The following is a 20,527-nucleotide window of genomic DNA, read 5'->3' on the forward strand; positions in this document are numbered from 1 at the left end:
TCATTAGAATAATAATAATGAAAATTTTATGTTCAGGAAATATATTTTGAAAATATTTTATTTGAATTTACATTTTAGCACTTAATTTCATTTCCTGGTAAATTCCAACTTGAAAGCTTCGTTTGAACTTTTCCTAGCTTGTGTTCATAAAATCGTTTGGCATAGAAAGTGAACTTTGGCCCAAAATTCTTATGTTTGAAATTGCTGTCTAATTCATCTCACCTCTTTGGCTTCTCGACATCTCTACAAATTTTATTCCTTTCTATGCATACCAGTTCCATTTTGAAAGTTTATGTCAAATCTGCTTCTCCTACAACTTTATGTACTGCTTTCCAAAAGTATCATAACTTGCTACATTTAAAAGAAAATTCTCCAATTTGAATATTTTACCAATTACATGAAACCATTTCAAGCACTCTTTCTGACTGCTAAACCTCCTAATGTGGAAACAATATCAGTTTTGCATGCAGATGGCTTATTTTATTATATCAAGGTGCATTTTCCTTGGAAGTATTAAGAAACTGTGCCTATCCAACTTAAAAATCTAATGTGTTTTTTTTAGGGAAATATGCCTGTTTGATAAAGTATAATTATGGCATGACACATCAGTTTCTAATCTAAATTTGGGATACAAATGATGTTGTAAAGATTGTCAGCTATAAATTAAGATTTATGTCAGGCCTCGTTATACTGAAGTTATCTTCAAAGAAATTGAAGAACACCTTTGCTAAGTAAACAACTGTCTAATTCTGATTACTGGTAGGCACTATTGTGTAAGTGGATAAAATACAGAGAGAGGCACCATCCAGGGTTTGGTGGGGAAAAATCTACTGTAGCACCCTGTTTTGCTGGTTAATGGAAACATTTTCATTTCCTTCAGTTCTAACTTCAACTTAATGTCTTATGCAGTATTTCTATTTTAGCTAATTTTGATTCATGACTTCAATAAAACTTGCTAAAATGTAAAATTCATTCACATAGAACAGGGTTAATTTTCTTATTATTCATTCATGGGATAAGGGCATTATTGACTGGGCCGGCATTTTCACCCATCCCCTTGAGAAGTTGGAGCTCAGCTATCTCTCGACCCACTGCAATCTTTTGGTGCAGATAAGCCCACAATGCTGCCAAAGGTGAGGGGGGATGTCAATATATTTCCAAGTCCGGATGCTGACTGGCTTGGGAACTTGAAGGTGGAGGTGTACCCATGTATCTCCTACCTTTGTCCCACCAGATGATAGTGGTCATTGGTTAGGAAAATGCTGTCTAAGAAGCCTTGGTGAATTTCTGCGGTGTATTTTATAGGTGGTGAATGCTGTCACTGAAATTTCTAAATGTGGTGCCAATCAAGTCGACTGCTTTGTTCTGGGTTGTATAAAACTTCTTTAATGCTGTTGGAGATGCACTCATCCACACAAGTGGGAGTATTTCATCACATTCCTGACATGTGCCTTGTAAATGGACGGTATTTTATGGAGTCAAGAGTGAATTGCTTGCTGCAGATTCCTAGTCTCTGATTACTTTTGTAGCAACAGTATTTGTATAGGTTTAGTTCAGTTTCTGGTTAATGGTACTTTCTAGGATATTGGGGGGATGGGAACCTAAGGGGAGGCTCTGAGTTAGCTAGAGTGAGCGCTTAAGGAAAAAGAGAATCAAGATAGTAAATAAAAAGCAAGAAGCAGCTGAGTAGTGCAGCACTAACATGAGTGGAAACCAGGTAGTGACAGAAAAAAATGAGAATGTTTAAAAACAAAAGTTCTCCTGGTGGAGGTGCTAGCATTAAAAAACAAAAGCATATAAACCAACACAAGGGTATTTAATCTTAATGCTTGCAACATTTGAAACAAGGTAAATCAGTTGATGGCGCAAATCATCGCAAATGGGTATGTTTTAGAGGCCATTAGAGACATGGTTGCAGGGTGGTCACGACTGGGAATTAAATATCCAGGGATATCAGACTATTCAGAAGGACAGTCAGGAAAGAAAGGGAGGTGGTGTAGCTCTGATTTTTAGTGATGATGTCAGGGCAGTAGTGAAAGATGATATAGGTCCTTGGAGAGAAAGGTTGAATCAATGTGGATGGAAATTAGAAATAATAAAGGGTAAAACTCATTAATGGGCATAATGACTCCAAATAATAACGTCACGGAGTGGGCAATAAGCAAAGAAATAACTGATGCATGTAAAAATGGTAAGCAATTATCATGGGGGATTTCAAACTATATATTGGTTGGTCAAACCAGGTTAGTCAAGGCAGTCTAGATGACGAGTTCATAGAATGTATCTACGATAGTTTCCTTGAACAGTATGTAATAGAACCGACAAGGGAGAAAGCTATCCTAGTTCTGGTCCTGTGTAATGAGACAGGAGTAATTAATAATCTCATCGTCAGGGATCCTTCCACAGTATGGTTGAAGTTAAAATACAGATGGAGGGTGATCAGATAAAATCCAATACTAGTGTCTTGTGCTTAAACAAAGGAGACTACAATGGGATGAGGATGGAGTTGGCTAAGGTAGACTGGGAGCAACGATTACATAGAGCAAAGATTACATGGTGGGACAATTTGAGGAACAGTGGAGGATTCCAAAGTGATTTTCCACAGCGCTCAGTAAAAATATATAACAGTGAAAAGGAAGGACTGTAGGAGAAAGGATAATTAGCCATGGATAAGTAAGGAAATAAAGGAGAGTAATAAATTGAAAGCTAATGCATACAAAGTGGCAAAGATTTGTGGAAAATTAGAAGATTGGGAAATCTTAAAAGATTGACAGAAAGCCACAAGAAAAGCTATAAAGAAAGTTAAGATGGATGTGAGAGTAAACTAGCTCAGAATATAAAAACAGATAGCAAAAAATTCTCCAAATGTATAAAACAAAAAAAAAAGTGGCTAAGGTAAACGCTAGTCCTTTTAGACAATGAGAAGAGGGATTTTTAAAAATGGGAAATGAGGAAATGGCTGAGGTGTTGAACACGTATTTTTGTGTTGGTGTTCACAGTGAAAGACACAAATAACTTGCCAATAATTGATGACAAGGAGGCTATGGTAGTTGAGGACCTAGAAATAATCATTATCACTAAAGAGGAAATGTTGCACAAATTAATGGGGTTAAAGGTAGACAAGTCCCCTGGCCCTGATGGAATGATTCCCAGAGTACTAAAAGAGATGGCAGGGGAAATAGCAAATGCACTTGTGGTAATTTACCAAAATTCACTAGACTCTGGGGCAGTTCTGACAGGTTGGAAACAGCAAATGTCACACCACTGTTTAAAAAGGCGGTAGACAAAATATGGATAACTATAGGCCCATTAGCTTAATTTCTGTAGTGGGAATAATGCTTGAAGCTATAATCAAGGAAGAACTAGTGAGACATCTGGATAGAAGTTGTCCCATCCGGCAAACACTGCTTCTTTTATGAAACGCAGGTCATATTTAACTAATTTACTGGAGTTTTTTGAGGATGTTATGAGCGCAGTGGACGACAGAGAACTGATGGATGTCAGAAGGCATTCAACAAGGTGCCGCACAAAAAGCTGCTGCATAAGATGAATCTGTGCAGTGTTAAGGGTAATGTATTAGCATGGATAGAAGATTAGTTAACTAACAGAAAGCAAAGAGTAGAGATAAATGAGTTATTTTCTGGTTGGCGATCAGTGGCTAATGGTGTGTCTCCGGGATCAGTGTTGGAACTGCAATTGTTTACAATTTACATAGATGATTTAAATTGGGGACCAAGTGTAGAGTGTCAAAGTTTGCAGATGACACAGAAAGTCTGTAGAGCGCTATAGATAGGGCAAGGGTCTGGCAGATGGAATACATTGTTGGTAAATGTGAGGTCATCCATTTTGGTATGAATAATGGCAAAATGGATTATTGTTTAAATGGAGAAAAAAATGCAGCAGGCTTTTTTTTTGAAAAGTATTCATTTGTAGGATGTGGGATTGCTGGCTGGCCAGCATATATTGCCCATCCCTAATTGACCTGGAAAAGGTGGTGGTTGACCCACAATGTCATTAGGGAGAGAATTCCAGGATTTTGACCCAATGACAGTGAAGCAATGGTGATATATTTCCAAGTCAGATGGTGGGAGGCTTGGAGGGGAACTTGAAGATGGTGGTGTTCCCATATGCTGCCCTTGTCCTTCATTGCTAGAGGGATGGAGCTTTATAGGGTGCTGCTGAGGCCACACCTATAATACTGTGAACAGTTTTGGTCTCCTTACTTGAGAAAGGATGTACTGGCACTGGAGGATTGCAGAGGAGGTTTGTGAGATTGATTGAGAGGATTGGTTTATGAGGACAGATTAAGTAGACTGGGACTATACTCATTGGAATTTGAACAATATTGGGGGATCGTACAGAAACATATAAAATTGTGAAGGGAAAAGATAAGACAGAAGCAGCGAAGTTGCTTGCACTGGTGAGTGCAACTAGAACTAGGGGGCATAGCCTCAAAATAAGGGGGAGCAGGTTTAGGGATTGAGTTAAGGACGATCTTCTTCACCCAAAGGGCTGTGTTTCTGTGGAATGCCCTGTCCAGTGAAGCAATTGAGGCTACCTCATTGAATATTTTTAAGACAAAGATAGATTTTTGAACAGTAAAGAAATTAATAGTTATGGCGAATGGGCGGGTAAGAGGAGCTGAGTCCACGAAAAGATCAGGCATGACCTTATTGAATGGCAGAGTCACTCAATGGGCCAGATGGCCTACTCCTGTTCCTATTTCTTATGGTAGTGGGGAAATCAGCGATATTATGTTATTTGAATGCTGTGGAGTAATTATTAGGTTAGATTTATTTTGCTGGAGATGGTCATTGCATGGTATTGTGTGGTATGAATGTTACTTAGCATTTGTCAGTTCAAGCCTGGAGAATGTCCAGTCCTTGCTGAATTTAGATATGAATTGCTTTAGCGTCTGAGGTGATTCTGTGTTTTTCATACTCTGTATTTAAAGAAGAAACCGCAGTAAGCCAAATTTGGAAGCAAGGAGAAATTGGTTAAGGCAGTGTTTGAAATGGGCAATACTTCATTTATGATCCGAGGAGAGATTACCTACGTAAGACAATGATTTCATGGCAGTGGCCTCAGGTGTTTCCTATTTCACCATAAACATGATATCCAAAAGGAGAGAAAAACGTACTCTATCTCTTCCTTATCATTCTGCCTCAGGGTAGTTGTGGAGCAGTAGTAGTGCCCCTACCTGTGTGCCAGAAAGTCTGGTTCAAGCTGCACCTATCCTGGATGCTTGTCCTATCAAGTTGATTAAAATAACTGCCAACTGTGGTTCCATGCATCTCCTTCCCTATCCTGTGTCACTCTGGTACAAAGAACAGAAAATATTTGCTATTCTTACAGTTTCTGTTTTTTTCCTTTTTTTAGGTTAAAGGACCAAGTAGTCCAACAAACAGTGGAACTGGAGACTCGGGTAAAAGGTTGTAATGCTTATGAATTGTATATGTCATTTAGGTACACCTCGGCTTGAGGGCCCAATAGTGTAAATGTCCTTTCTTTGTCTTAAATGCAGTGTTTGAAATACAATAGAATAATGCTTTCAACAAGTTGGTTTATTTCCTCATATGGGCCATATTTGATAGTCTAACATTGAACAATAACATTGGTAAGAGAAACCATTAATTCACTCCAAGTTATTTTGGGCTACCCAAGCAGTTCTTGCCATAAAGAGTTTGCTTTAATGTGAAATTGAACTGTTAAAAACTAGAAAAATCCCAGATTCAAGTTGATTTATCGAATGACAATCTGGGAAAACAGGTTCAATCATTGGTCTCAGTCATAAAATGATTACAATGTAGAAAGAGGCTATTTGGCCTGGCATTTCTTCACCAGCTTTCTGTAAGAACAATCTGCCTAGTCCCACTCACCTGGTTATTCCAGGAGACCTGCAATTGTTTTCTTTTCCAAGAATTAACCAATCCTAAGTATGAAAGTTAGCTCACTGAGCTGGAAGATTTGTTTTCAGACGTTTCAGCACCATAATAGGTAACATCATCAGTGAGAGTCTCCGGTGAAGCGCTGGTGGTATGTCCCACTTCTCTATTTATAGCTCCTGGTTTCTTAAGGTGGGTGTTGTCATTTCCGGTTCTTTTTTTCAAGGGAAGAATCTCAATCGATGTATTTATTGAAGGGGATCTTGTTAGAATGCCATAGCTCTAAGAATTCTCGTGCGTGTTGTTATGATACGAGGTAAACCCTCCTGCTAAACTTAAAACACAGAAAAGATTTATCCCGTGCAGTAATCTGTAAAAATACAAGTGGCCATGAACTACTTAAAGAAAAAATTAATAACTGTATTTAAAGTAAAACAGAGAATAATTAACTAATCACTATTTACAATTTCTTCCTCTAACCTATCTTTTACCTTTCCTTCTATAATACTAGTCTGATAAAATTCCCAATTAAGATTTATAAAACAAGGCTTCTTAACTCAACACCTGGCAGCTTTCGTGCTTCGATTCAGATCTTCCTGTGTCTTCTTTTCTTCTTCTTAGGAATTTCTGTGTCATAGGTTACTGATCAAAAAGGTACTTTTAAGAGAGTTATTTTCAGGCTGTCTATTTACATGCTGAGCTTGTCAGTTCTCCTCTCAACTGTTTAATTTTCCCCGGTCTTATACCCCCAAAAACATTGGTTGTGTCATTGTCTTTTAAGATTGTCAATATGCTAAATTCAAACTGGATTGGAGTTTGATATTTTTCGGGGTGTAATTTAAACAGATTGGCCGAATTCGAATTTGTTTTTGTCTCCAGGCAACAAGCTAATTGAGTTGTTTGAGCAGGTGTTACATTGTTGCCTTCTTGAGAACAATTGGTGCTGTATCTGGTAGTTCTGCTGCTTTTAACTCTCTTAACGTACACCCACCTCTTCATAACAGTGTCTTTATTTCGCCTGTCCTAGGGTGTGTGTGTTGTCCCAGTCAAAGTAGTGTCCTTCTTTGTCTGTATGTATGGAAATTAGTGATAGTGGGTCATGTCTTTTGGTGACTAGTTGGTACTCATGTATCCTTCTAGCAAGTTTCCTGCTTGTTTGTCCAATGTGGTGTTCTTTTACAATTCTTGCATGGTATCTTGTAAATGACGTTAGTTTTGCTGGTAGTATCTAAAGGATTCTTTAGTTTCATTAGTTGCTGTTTAAGTGTGGTAGGCTTGTGGGCTACCATGATGCCAAGTGGTCTGAGTAGTCTGGAATTCATTTCTGATATGACTTTGATGTAAGGAAATGTGGCTATAGTTTTTCGTTGAGTTGTGTCAGCTTGTTTGGGTTTGTTTCTGAGGAATCAGCAGATTGTGTTTATTGGGTATCCATTTTTCTGGAAAACCTTAAATAGACCCCTTGGCAACTTGAGTCATCAGTGATGTAAATCTCATAACTCTCTCTCTGTGCATACAAATGTTAATGCACTTTAAATTTCAACATTAACTGGTATCTATATTTTATTATCAGGTGCTGAAACCAATACTGAGGCTATATCAGAAGACAACCTGAAAGAAGTGTATGTTGATTCAATTTCCAATCTTTATGGGAAAAAAATCTTCCACCTCTAGCATTATACAATTATTTTTGTTATCAAAAAAGGCAAGATACCTTTTAAGTTATTGATGGAATATTAATGAAATAATTATTTTCTTTTACCTCTTTTGCAGGATTCAAGTGCTTGAAAAGGAATTAGAAGATGTTTCAATATCTTTCCAGCACAAAACAATGGCCCTTCACAGGTGCGAAAAAATCTGGTTTCATTTTTGCTCTGGTTACTTCACTTTATTTGTGACGTCATTCCAAATCTAAACAAAATTTCAGCTGAAAGAAAGCAGATGGGTGGTGTTTGATGGGAAATGTCCATCCTGGAGTTCAGTTACTAGTGGTGTACCACAAGGATCTGTTTTGGGGCCACTGTCATTTGTTATTTTTATAATAGAAGGATGGGTTAGTAAATTTGCGGATGACACTAAGGTTGGTGGAGTTGTGAATAGTGCCAAAGGATGTTGCAGGTTACAGAGGGACATTGATAAGCTGCAGAGCTGGGCTGAGAGGCGGCAAATGGAGTTTAATGTGGAAAAGTGTGAGCACTTTGGAAGGAGCAACAGGAATAAAGAGTACTAAGCTAATAGTAAGATTCTTGGTAGTGTAGATGAGCAGAGAGATCTCGGTGTCCAAGTACATAGATCCCTGAAAGTTGCCACCCAGGTTGATAGTGTTGTTAAGAAGGTATACGTGTGTTAGCTTTTATTGATAGAGGGATTGAGTTTCGGAGACACGGGGTCATGCTGCAGCTGTACGAAACTTGGGTGTGGCCACATTTGGAGTATTGCATACAGTTCTGGTCACTGCATTATACGAGGGATGTGTAAGCTTTGGAAAGGGTTCAGAGGAGATTTACTAGGATGTTGCCTGGTATGGAGGGAAGGTCTTATGAGGAAAGGCTGAGGGACTTGAAGCTGTTTTTGTTAGAGAGAAGGTTGAGAGGTGACTTAATTGAGACATGTAAGATAATCCGAGGGTTAGATAGGGTGGACAGTGAGAGCCTTTTTCTTCAGATGGTAATGGTTAGCATGAGGGGACATAGCTTTAATCAGCAGATTATGTGTATTGGGTATCCATTTTTCTGGAAAACCTTAAATAGATGTAACAGATGTAGAGGTAGTTTCTTTACTCAGAAAGGAGTAGGGGTGTGGAACGCCCTGCCTGCAACAATAGTAGACTCGCCAACCTTAAGGGCATTTAACTGGTCATTGGATAAGCATATGGATGAAACTGGAATAGTGTAGGTTAGGTGGGCTTCAGATTGGTTCCACAGTTCAGCGCAACATCGAGGGCCGAAGGGCCTGTAATGCGCTGTAATGTCCTATGTTCTATGTTCCATTAACTCCTTTGAGATTGGAAAGGTAGTGGTGGCTGATACATGGTGTTTGGTTGTCTTGATTTTTCTCATTCATGCCAGAGTCCTTGGTATCTCCAAGGTGGGCCAAAGACATTTTCCAATACTAATTCACCCTCCTTTTGTATTAGGCTTTTAATTAAGATATTCAGCTTCCTCTTAAACATGTAAATTATAATCTCAGATATGTTTGCCTTAAGGTGGATGAATCAATCTGCCAAGTAACTGAAAAAGATAGAATAATCCACATTGATGAGCATCATCCCTGTATGTCTTGGAAAATTTTAATAAAGGAATTACTTTGGAATGCTGTGAATAAAGTCTGGGACATCATGAAATGCAACTTTTTATTTTATTCATTCACGGAATATGGGAATCACTGGCCAGGTCAGTGTTTATTGTCCATCCCTAAGTGCCCAAAGGGCAGTTAAGTGTCAACTGCATTGCTGTGGGTCTGGAGTCATATGTAGGGAGGACCAGGTAAAGACGATAGTTCACTTCTATAAAGTGAACGAGTTGAGTTTTTCTGACATTTTAACAGTGTGAATTTTAATGTACATTTATCATTTCAGAATTAATTGTAGAACTTTGGAATATAAATGCTCCGTAAATGATTTAAAAGTAGTTGATGAAGTTAGCTTTGTGACTATTTAAGGTAATCTTACTTTGTGTAATTACTGGTCAAATTTGCACTTGTACCAATATAATGATCAATGAAAAATCAAGAGTGTTGAAACATTGAAAAGAAAATCTCTCAACATCACTTTGACTGAAAATCAACCAGATTGAGAAGTGCTCCACAATTCCCAAAAAAAATGGGATTAGTAAACCAAAGCTTCATGGATGACTTCAAAGAGGAAGAGAAGCTAAGAGTGACAATGGAGTTTGCTGAAGTTGGCCAAACAATAAAGAAGGCTCCGTGCTGAGAGCACATCTCTCAAAGCTATGTACTTGTGGTTCACCCAATAGAGAAGTGAAGGTGTACCCATTTCTGGTCATTATTTGAACTGAGGGAAAGACATTTTGCTTCCAAATGAGTGGAAATGCAGTGACATTGTGAAGTTTGGAGCCAGTAAATGTTACCACGATTCAAGAACTGACATGGCATTTTCAAAGAGAAGAATAAGGCTGCAGACAACTCAAGTCATTTACAAAATTATAATGTCACTGGAGTAGTAATCAGAAGACTCAGTCTAATGCTGTTAGCATGTGTTCAAATCCCACTATGATATCTGATGGAATGTAAATGTGAAATTGAAAGATGATTCCTGGCAACCATTATTGAAACGATCATGGATAGCTGGAAAAAAAACATCTGATTTACAAATGTCTTTTAGAAAGGGAAATCTTCCATCCTTTTCCTTATCTAACTTTAGCCTATTAATACTGCATTTCACTCTTAACTGGCCTCTGAAATGGTGTGAAATACACTCCGTTTAAGAGAAATTTGGATGGGAAACAAATGCTGACCTTGCCAGTGATCATTTCTGACTGAAGTAAAGAAGTGTTTCTTTCATTGTTGCCACAAAATTGATCTACACAAGCTGCCTCCATTTGTCATATTTAAAACTTGCCAAACCATGCTTCCATCCTAGAAATCTAAAGTCCCTGTCATGCTGTTACTTGTGCAGTGCCAAAGCCCTAGATGATATTGTCATTACCAAAGGTTAACCTCACCATGAATCATGTCAAATTTATAAACATCTCCAACAGAATAAACTATGAAAGTTGGGTTTTTGCTGCAGGACAACCACCATTACCCATCCATTCCAGAAAACTTAGTCACACAATGCATAATGTCAAAATTTCAACTCATTGACTAAGGTATCATATGTGCCTTCAAATTTAAGAAAACTGATCAAGAGTATGTTGGATAATAAAGACGCTGTGACAGGTTTCCTGAAGAAGTTCGACATTAAAGAGAAATCTACATATGTGGCCATGTTGTATTTGCGATAAACAATAGCAATGATGTGGAGGATTCCAAAGTTCATTGGAGAAGTGAAAACGAGAGTTTATTTGACAGTAGAACTGTACTAGCCAACTGGTATGTAGGCTGTATCGATACATAATTGAATATTGACTCCCAAGAATCTACCATCAAGATGATGGTAGATGCTGAATATTGGCCAATCCAAACCCTAAAGACATCCAGAAAGCTGAATAGGTTGATGATGTTGAAGATACCAAGACTGTCCCAGTGCCATCATCTCATAATAGTTATTCACTATCTAGAAGAATTCCTGGAGTTGTTACAAAAAGTCAGTTGCTGCTGGTGTTACTCAAATTCAGAACATCCTATCTCTAACAAAGACTGAGGCAAGGAGTAAAAATAATTTTTTCAAAGCTTGCGTCCACCCTCTCTCATTGATTGTACAAGTATATTCACATTACTTGAGACAATTGTCTTCACTTTTTGTTTACTTGAACATTCCAGCTTGGTGCTTTTGAGAACGCCTTATTTTTGACACAATGTGGACTGCATTGTACAGGTAGAAGGATCCCAATGTTCAGTTGCCCATTTTCAGCTTTGGTAATCAAAAAGGAAAAAAACATATTTGAGTAACTAGCTGTTATTTTCCTTTGCTGGTTTATAGGCTTCAATTCACACATGCGCTTCGTGAAGCAGTGCAGAAGAATGATGAAGAAGGAAAGTGAGTATTTTGAGTGCATAGATATTAGTAAAATGCTCTTTTGTTGTATTCATCTGTATCGAAGTCAAAGTAGGTTCTCAAGTCAGACTTCTGCTCCTTAGTTTGTGTGTGTTTCCCTGATAGTTGCTCAAGTTAAATTTGGCTTTTGGCACTGTTAACTTGAAACAAACCGAATGATTTACATATTTTAAGAAGAAAGAACAATCAACTAAAATTTGTGTAGAAGAATGAGGAGAACCAAACAATCTTTATAAAAAGTACGTTATGATTAGGATCTTTACACAGTTACATTTAGAATTCTTTTCAGCCAAGGTTTGAGATTAGAATGAGTGGTAATGTTCTGTGACTTGTATCTGTAGTGAATCCAACAAAAATGAAATCTAATGTAACAAAGTAACTTGCCAGTTGTAGATTCTCGACTGTTAATAGGCAATAGGTGCAGGAGTAGGCCATCTGGCCCTTCAAGCCAGCACCACATTCATTATGATCATGGCCGATCATCCACAATCACTATCTGTTCCTGCCTTATCCCCATAACCCTTGATTCCACTATCTTTAAGAGCTCTATCTATCTCTTTCTTGAAAGTATCCAGAGACTTGGCCTCCACTGCCTTCTGGGGCAGAGCATTCCATATATCCACCACTCTCCTCAACTCTGTTCTAAATGGCCTACCCCTTATTTTTAAATTGTGTCCTCTGGTTCTGGACTCACCCATCAGCAGAAACATGCTTCCTGCCTCCAGAGTGTCCAATCCTTTAATAATCTTATTTGTCTCAATCAGATCCCCTCTCATCCTTCTAAACTCAAGTGTATACAAGCCCAGTCGCTCTAATCTTTCAACATATGATAGTCCCACCATTCCGGGAATTGACCTTGTGAATCTACGCTGCACTCCCTCAATAGCCAGAATGTCCTTCCTCAAATTTGGAGACCAAAACTGCGCACAATACTCCAGATGCAGTCTCACCAGGGCACTGTACAGCTGCAGAAGGACCTCTTTACCCCTACACTCAATTCCTGTTGTTAGGAAGGCCAGCGTACCATTAGCTTTCTTCATTGCCTGCTGTACCTGCATGCTTGCTTTCATTGACTGATGTACAAGAACACCTAGATACCGTTGTACTTCCCCTTTACCTAACTTGACTCCATTTAGATAGTAATCTGCCTTCCTGTTCTTGCCACCAATGTGAATAACCACACATTTATTAACACTAAACTGCACCCGCCATGCAACTGTCAACTCACCTAGCCTGTCCAAGTCACCCTGTATTCTCATAACATCCTCCTCACATTTCACCCTGCCACCCAGCTTTGTGGTGTCAGCAAATTTGCTAATATTACTTTTAATACCTTCATCTATATCATTAATATATATTGTAAACAGCTATGGTCACAACACCTAACCTTGTGGTACCCCACTGGTCACCACCTGCCATTCCGAAAGGGATCTGTTTATTACTACTCTGCTTCCTGTCAGCCACCCAATTTTCAATCCAAGTCAGTATTTTGCTCCCAATACCATGTGCCCTAATTTTGCTCACAAATCTTCTGTGTAGGACTTTATCAAAGGGCTTTCTGAAAGTCCAGGTACACTACATCCACTGGCTCTCCCTTGTCCATCTTCATAGTTACATCCTCAAAACATTCCACAAGATTAGTCAAGCACGATTTTACCTTTGTAAGTCCATGCTGATTCTGACCTATCCTGTTACTGCCATCCAAATGAGTCATAATTTCATCTTTTATATTTGACTCCAGCATCTTTCATTGATGCTGGATTTCACTGATGTCAGGCCAAGTGGTCTATAATTCCCTGTTTTCTCTCTCCCTCCTTCCTTGAAAAGTGGGACAACATTAGCCACCCTCCAATCCGCAGGAACTGATCATGAATCCATAGAACATTGGAAAATGATTACCAATGCATCCATGATTTCTAGAGTCACCTCCTTAAGCACCCTGGATTGCAGACCATCAGGTCCTGGGGACTTATCAGCCTTCAGACCTAACAGCCTATCCAACAACATTTCCTGCCTAATATAAATGCCCTTCAGTTCATCCATTACCATAGGTTACTTAATATAGGAACAGGAGTAGGCCATTCAGCCCCTTGGAGCCTGTTCTACCATTCAGTGAGATCATGGCTGTTCTGTGGCCTGACTTCATATTTCTGCTTTTGGTCCATATCCCTTAATATGTTTGCTTAACAAAAAAAAACTAGGAGAAAGTGAGGACTGCAAATGCTGGAAAAGCACAGCAGGTCAGGCAGCATCTGAGGAGCAGGAGAATCGATGATTTGGGCATAAGCCCTTCATCAGGAATCACAAGCTGCCTCCATTTGTGATAGTTAAAACTTACCAAACCTTGCTTCCATCTTGTAAGTTTAAAATCCCGGTCATGCTGTTACTTGTGCAGTGTCAAAGACCTAGTTGATTACCAAAGGTTAACTTCACTTTGAATCATGTCAAATTTATAAGCGTCTCCAACAGAATAAACTATGAAAGTTGGGTTTCTTGCTACAAGACAACCACATTATACATCCCTTCCAATTAACATAGTCAGACATTGCATACTGTCAAAATTTCAACTTGTTGACTAAGACATCATGTAAGCCTTCAAATGAACTGATCAAGAGTATGTTGGATAATAAAGACGCTGTGACAAATTTCCTGAAGAAGTTCAACATTAAAGAGGAAATCTACGTATGTGGCCATGTTATATTTGAGATGAACAATAGCAATGATTTGGAGGATTTCAAAAAAAAATCTCCGATTTAAACTTAATAAAGCTGAGGGACTTAATAGAAGTATATAAAATTATGAAGAGGCATTGTTAGAGTGGATGGTCAGATTCTTTTCTAGGGTGAAAACGTCAAAGACAAGGAGCATAGGTTTAAGGTGAGAAGGGAAACGTTTAAAGGAGATGTGCAAGGACATTTTCTTGCACAGATAGTGGTAGGTGCCTAGATCATGCTGCAAAGGTATATGGTAGAAGCAGATACAATAACAGGATTTAAGAAGCATTTAAACATATACATGAACAGGAACATGATACGTGGATCAGGTACAAGCAGATGAGACTGGTTTAGAATTGCATTATGGTTGGCACAGACATGGTGGGTCAAAGGGCCTGAACTTGTACTGTTCTATATTTTATCAATGGATTTAGCATCCTGTTTGTAGAAGAGAGTTCAAAACCTTTCCCACCCTTTGTGTACAGAAATGCTTCCTAACATCTTTTAGAATCTCCAACCAATATAAAATAGTTTCTTTATCTATCCTGTCTTTTCTTATTAATAGCTTGAAGATTTTGACCATATCTAAATTCTAAAGAAAAGAGGCTTAACGTGCATAATCTGTCCTCATAACTTAATCCTTGAAGTCCAAGTATCATTCTTATAAACCAACATTGTACTCCCTCCAAGGCTAGTATATTCTTCTTAAGGTATGGTTTCCAGACCTGCTAACAGTAGTCCTAGTGGTTTTAACCAGGGTTTTGAGTAACTGCAGAATAACTTCTGCAGCCTTATACTTTGATCCTGTGGCATAAAGGCTTGCCCCTTTGTACCTTTTATGGTATAGGCATTTTTTATTAGTTTTCAGTAATATCAATTCATAGTTTTCACATTTTTCTTGATTTCCCAATCTCTGGTGAATTGAAGTCTCCCCTTATAACTACAATTAATTTGTAGATGATGGCAACAGGTGTTGTCGCTGGACTAATAATCCAGAGAATTAAGTAATGATCTGGGTACCTGGATTCGAATCCCTCATAACAAATAGCAAATTTGAATTCCATAAAAGAAATCTGGAATTCAAAGTCTAATAATGACTATAAAACTATTGTCAGTATGTTGCTTAAAACCCATCTGGTTCATTAATGTCCCTTAGGGAAGGAAACAGCTATCCTTATCAATTTGGCCTGCATGTGACTCGAGACCCACAGCAATGTGCTTGGCTCTTAACTGTCTTCTGAATTGGCCTAGTAAACTATTCAATTATCAAATGCTAGAAAGGAAAACTGGAAAGATATCAGATGGATCACCTGGCATCTATTAAGGCACCAGAAACAACAGCCATGTTGACTCTGCAAAGTCCTCCTTACTAACATCTGAGACTAGTGCCAAAATTTGGAGAGTGGTCTCAGACAAGTTAAGCAACAGCCTGACATAGTCATACACTGGATAATGATTGGAAATTGTTTGTAAGGTATGATTCTTTGAGTATGTTTATGTCAAGCCGTCGATCAGCAGTCAAATTTGGCAAAGCATAGAACATAGAACATAGAAGAATACAGCGCAGTACAGGCCCTTCGGCCCTCGATGTTGCGCCGATCAATGCCCACCTAACCTACACTATCCTCCATATACCTATCCAATGCCCGCTTAAATATCCATAAAGAGGGAGAGTCCACCACTGCTACTGGTAGGGCATTCCATGAACTTACAACTCGCTGAGTAAAGAACCTACCCCTAACATCAGTCCTATATCTACCCCCCCTCAATTTAAAGCTATGCCCCCTTGTAATAGCTGACTCCATACGTGGAAAAAGGTTCGCACTGTCAACCCTATCTAACGCCCTACTCATCTTGTACACCTCTATCAAGTCACCCCTAAACCTTCTTTTCTCCAATGAAAACAACCACAAGTGCCTCAGCCTTTCCTCATAGGATTTCCTACCATACCAGGCAACATCCTGGTAAACTTCCTCTGCACCCGTTCCAGTGCCTCCACATCCTTCCTATAGTATGGCGACCAAAACTGCACACAATATTCCAGATGCGGCCGCACCAGAGTCCTATACAACTGCAGCATGACCTCAAGACTCCGGAACTCAGTTCCTCTACCAATAAAAGCCAGTACGCCATATGCCTTCTTCACTGCACTATTTACCTGGGTGGCAACTTTCAGAGATCTGTGTACATGGACACCAAGATCCCCCTGCTCTTCCACACTACCAAGTATCCGACCATTAGCCCAGTACCCCATCTTTTTGTTACTCTTACCAAAGTGAATCACCTCACACTTAGCTACATTGAACTCCATTTGCCACCTTTCTGCCCAGCTCTGCAGCTTCTCTATATCCCGCTGTAACCTGCCACATCCTTCCTCACTGTCTACAACTCCTCCGACTTTCGTATCATCCGCAAACTTGCTCACCCAACCTTCTAACCCTTCCTCCAGGTCATTTATAAAAATGACAAACAGCAATGGTCCCAAAACAGATCCTTGCGGAACACCACTAGTGACGGCACTCCAAGATGAACCTTTGCCATCAACTACTACCCTCTGTCTTCTTCCAGCCAGCCAATTCCTAATCCTAACCTCCAACTCACCCTCAATGCCATATCTCTGTATTTTCTGCAGTAGCCTACCATGGAGGACCTTATCAAACGCCTTACTAAGATCCATATATACCACATCTACCGCTTTCCCCTCATCTACCTCCTTAGTCACCTTCTCAAAGAATTCAATAAGGTTTGTGAGGCACGACCTGCCCTTCACAAAACCATGTTGACTATCCTTGATCACATTATTCCTATCCAGATGTGCATAAATCCTATCCCTTACAATTCTCTCTAAGACTTTGCCCACAACAGAAGTGAGACTCACTGGCCTATAGTTACTAGGATTATCCCTACTCCCCTTCTTGAACAAGGGAACCACGTTTGCTAGCCTCCAGTCCTCTGGCACTACTTCTGTAGACAAAGAGGACACAAAAATCAAGGCCAATGGCTCTGCAATCTCCTCCCTTGCTTCCCAGAGAATCCTAGGATAAATGCCATCAGGCCCAGGGGACTTATCTATTTTCACCCTTGCCAGAATTTCCAACACCTCTTCTCTACATATCTCAAAGCCATCCATTCTACTTATTCGTGCCTCAGTATTCATATCGACAACAATGTCCTGTTCCTGAGTGAATACTGACGAAAAGTATTCATTCAGTGCCTCCCCAATCTCTTCAGCCTCCACACGCAACTTCCCATTACTATCCTTGATTGGACCTATTCCTACCCTAGTCATTCTTTTATTCCTAACATACCTATAGAAAGCCTTAGGGTTTTCCCTAATCCTACCAACTAAGGACCTTTCATGTCCCCTCCTTGCTGCTCTTAGCTCTCTCTTCAGGTCCTTCCGGGCTACCTTATAACTCTCAATCGCCCCTATCGAACCTTCACGCCTCATCTTTACAAAGGCCGCCCTCTTCCATTTAACAAGGGATTCCAACTCCTTATTAAACCACGGCTCTCTCACACGACCCTTTCCTCCCTGCCTGATAGGTACGTACTTATCAAGGACACACAATAGTTGCTCCTTGAACAAGTTCCACATATCAATTACGCTCTTGCCTTGGAATCTACTTTTCCAATCCACACATCCTAAGTCATGCCTCACCGCATCATAATTTCCCTGCCCCCAGCTATAACTGTTGCCCTGTAGTACACACTTATCCCTCTCCATCACTAGAGTAAAAATCACCGAATTGTGGTCACTGTCCCCAAAGTGCTCACCTACCTCTAGTTCTAATACTGGCCTGGTTCGTTACCCAGAACCAAATCCAGTATGGCCTCACCTCTTGTTGGCTTATCTACATATTGTGTCAGGAAACTCTCCTGCACACATTGTACAAACACTGACCCATCTAACGAACTTGAGCTATAGCTTTCCCAATCAATATCAGGAAAGTTAAAGTCCCCCATAACAACCACCCTATTACTTTCACTCTTCTCCTGAATCATCTTCGCAATCCTTTCTTCAACGATTATAGGACTATTAGGAGGCCTGTAAAAGACTCCTAACAGGGTGACCTCACCTCTCCTATTCCTAACCTCAATCCAAACTACCTCAGAAGGCAAATCTTCGTCCATCTTCCTTTCCACCGCTGTAATACTATCTTTGACAAGCAAAGCCACACCCCCCCCTCTTTTACCCCCACCTCTGACCCTACTAAAACATTTAAACCCTGGAACCTGCAACAGCCAATCCTGTCCCTGATCTAGCCATGTCTCCGTAATAGCCACAACATCGAAGTCCCAGGTACCAACCCACGCTGCAAGTTCACCTACCTTATTTCGTATACTTCTGGCATTGAAGTATACACACTTCAAGCCACTCTTCTGTTTACAGGCACCCTCCTTTAAGATTGATGCCATATTCCTAACCTCCCTACACTCCAGGTCCTGCACCCTAAAGCTACAGTCTGGGTTCCCATGCCCCTGCAGAGTTAGTTTAAACCCCCCCCAAGAGCACTAGCAAACCTCCCCCCAAGGATACTGGTGCCCCTCAGGTTCAGGTGCAGACCATCCTGTTTATAGAGGTCCCACCTTCCCCAGAAAGAACCCCAGTTATCCAAATACCGGAATCCCTCCCTCCTGCACCATCCCTGTAGCCACGCATTTAACTGTTCTCTCTCCCTATTCCTCGACTCTCTATCACGTGGCACGGGTAACAAACCAGAGACAACAACTCTGTTCGTTCTAGCTCTGAGCTTCCAACCTAGCTCCCTAAAAGCCTGTCTAACATCCTCAGCACTCCTCCTACCTATGTCATTGGTGCCAATATGGACCACGACTTCAGGCTGCTCCCCCTCCCCCTTAAGGACCTGGAAAACACGATCGAGACATCACGTACCCTTGCACCTGGGAGGCAACATATCAAACGTGAGTCTCTCTCGTTCCCATAAAACCGCCTATCTGTGCCCCGAACTATCGAGTCCCCAATTATTATTGCTCTGCTCTTCTCCACCCTTCCCTTCTGAGTAGCGGGGACAGGCTCCGTGCCAGAGGCCTGAGCCCCGTCACCCAGATGTTGGTCAGGAGATCTTTGGAGGGCCAATAAGCCTGCATTTGGAATTGTTGATGCTAGTCTCTGGGTAATTGCTAGGTAATCCATCTGGTTTTATTCCTTAATTTACACTTAGTAGTGGCTTGGTACAGCTGAGTTGTATGCGAGGTCATCCACGCTTCTGTTGATTTGGAGCAACATGTAGGCTAGACCAGATAAGGATGGCAGATTTTCTTTCCTAAAGGACTTTAGTGAAATAGAAATTTTTGTGGTAATCAACAGTGGTTACTTGGTTGATATTGGTCTAGCTTTTAATTTCAGATTTTATTGAATTTCAGTTTCAACCTCTGTCATGTTGGGATTCAGTCTGCGAACATTAAACCAGATGAGTATAGTTCCCCTAACAGTTGAGAAGCTTGACACTATCCAGGACAAAAAAAACCTGTATGATTGGCACCCTGTCCACTACCTTCACCATTTGCCACCTTTAACAATGTTGCATAATGGCAGTAATGCGTGCAGCCTACAAGGTGCACTGCAGCAACATACCTAAGTCCCTTCAACAGCTTCGTCCAAGCCCTTGAGCTCTATCATTTGAAAGGACAATGATGGCAGATGAAGGGAAACACTATCCCTTGCAAAGTGCTCTCCAAGTTGTGTACCATCCTGACTGTGTCGCTATGACTTAATTGTCGCTGGGTCAAAGTTTGAGATATCCCTTCCTCAAAAAGGGTATACTCCAAGAACTGCAGTGCTTCAAGAAGGCAACTCACCACTACCTTATCCAGGGAATGGGAATGAGCAAAAAATGCTGGCCAAAAGAACCTCAGCGGGTCTGGCAGCATCTGGGGAGATTCAGGTGACCCATTAACTCCTCTTTTTCTCCCCAGATTCTGCCAGACCTGGTGTTTCTCCAGTGATTTCTGTTTTTGTTCCAGATTTCCAGTATCGACAGTTTTTTTTCTCATAGCATGTTTCACACCTTTGGTGGATGTGAGCATAAGGAACTGACAAGAACCAGGAAAACTACATCGAATTAATGCTTGATTGTGAAATCTGCTAGTTTGTGCTAACCCCCTACAGGCCTGTTCAAGTTGTTTTAATCATTGCTAGTCTGAAATTTATCTGCTATCAAACAGATATTTTGTATTAGTACAGCTCCCATTTAATGCCTATCTTCACCGTTTGGTTAAAATAATTA

At 40.2% G+C, this 20,527-nt stretch overlaps 1 protein-coding gene across 1 annotated transcript in view; it reads left to right on the forward strand.

Annotated features, from left to right (window-relative positions):
- Positions 1-20,527, forward strand: part of cenph (centromere protein H) — a 40,142-nt gene that overhangs the window by 5,924 nt on the left and 13,691 nt on the right. The window contains exons 3-6 of the mRNA XM_072596006.1: positions 5,380-5,432; positions 7,459-7,507; positions 7,659-7,730; positions 11,488-11,544. Coding sequence (XP_072452107.1) covers positions 5,380-5,432; positions 7,459-7,507; positions 7,659-7,730; positions 11,488-11,544 — 231 coding nt within the window. The remainder of the gene's footprint in view (positions 1-5,379; positions 5,433-7,458; positions 7,508-7,658; positions 7,731-11,487; positions 11,545-20,527) is intronic.

Source organism: Chiloscyllium punctatum, chromosome 2 (assembly GCF_047496795.1).
Source record: "Chiloscyllium punctatum isolate Juve2018m chromosome 2, sChiPun1.3, whole genome shotgun sequence".
In the NCBI taxonomy this organism is placed as follows: Eukaryota; Metazoa; Chordata; class Chondrichthyes; order Orectolobiformes; family Hemiscylliidae; genus Chiloscyllium; species Chiloscyllium punctatum.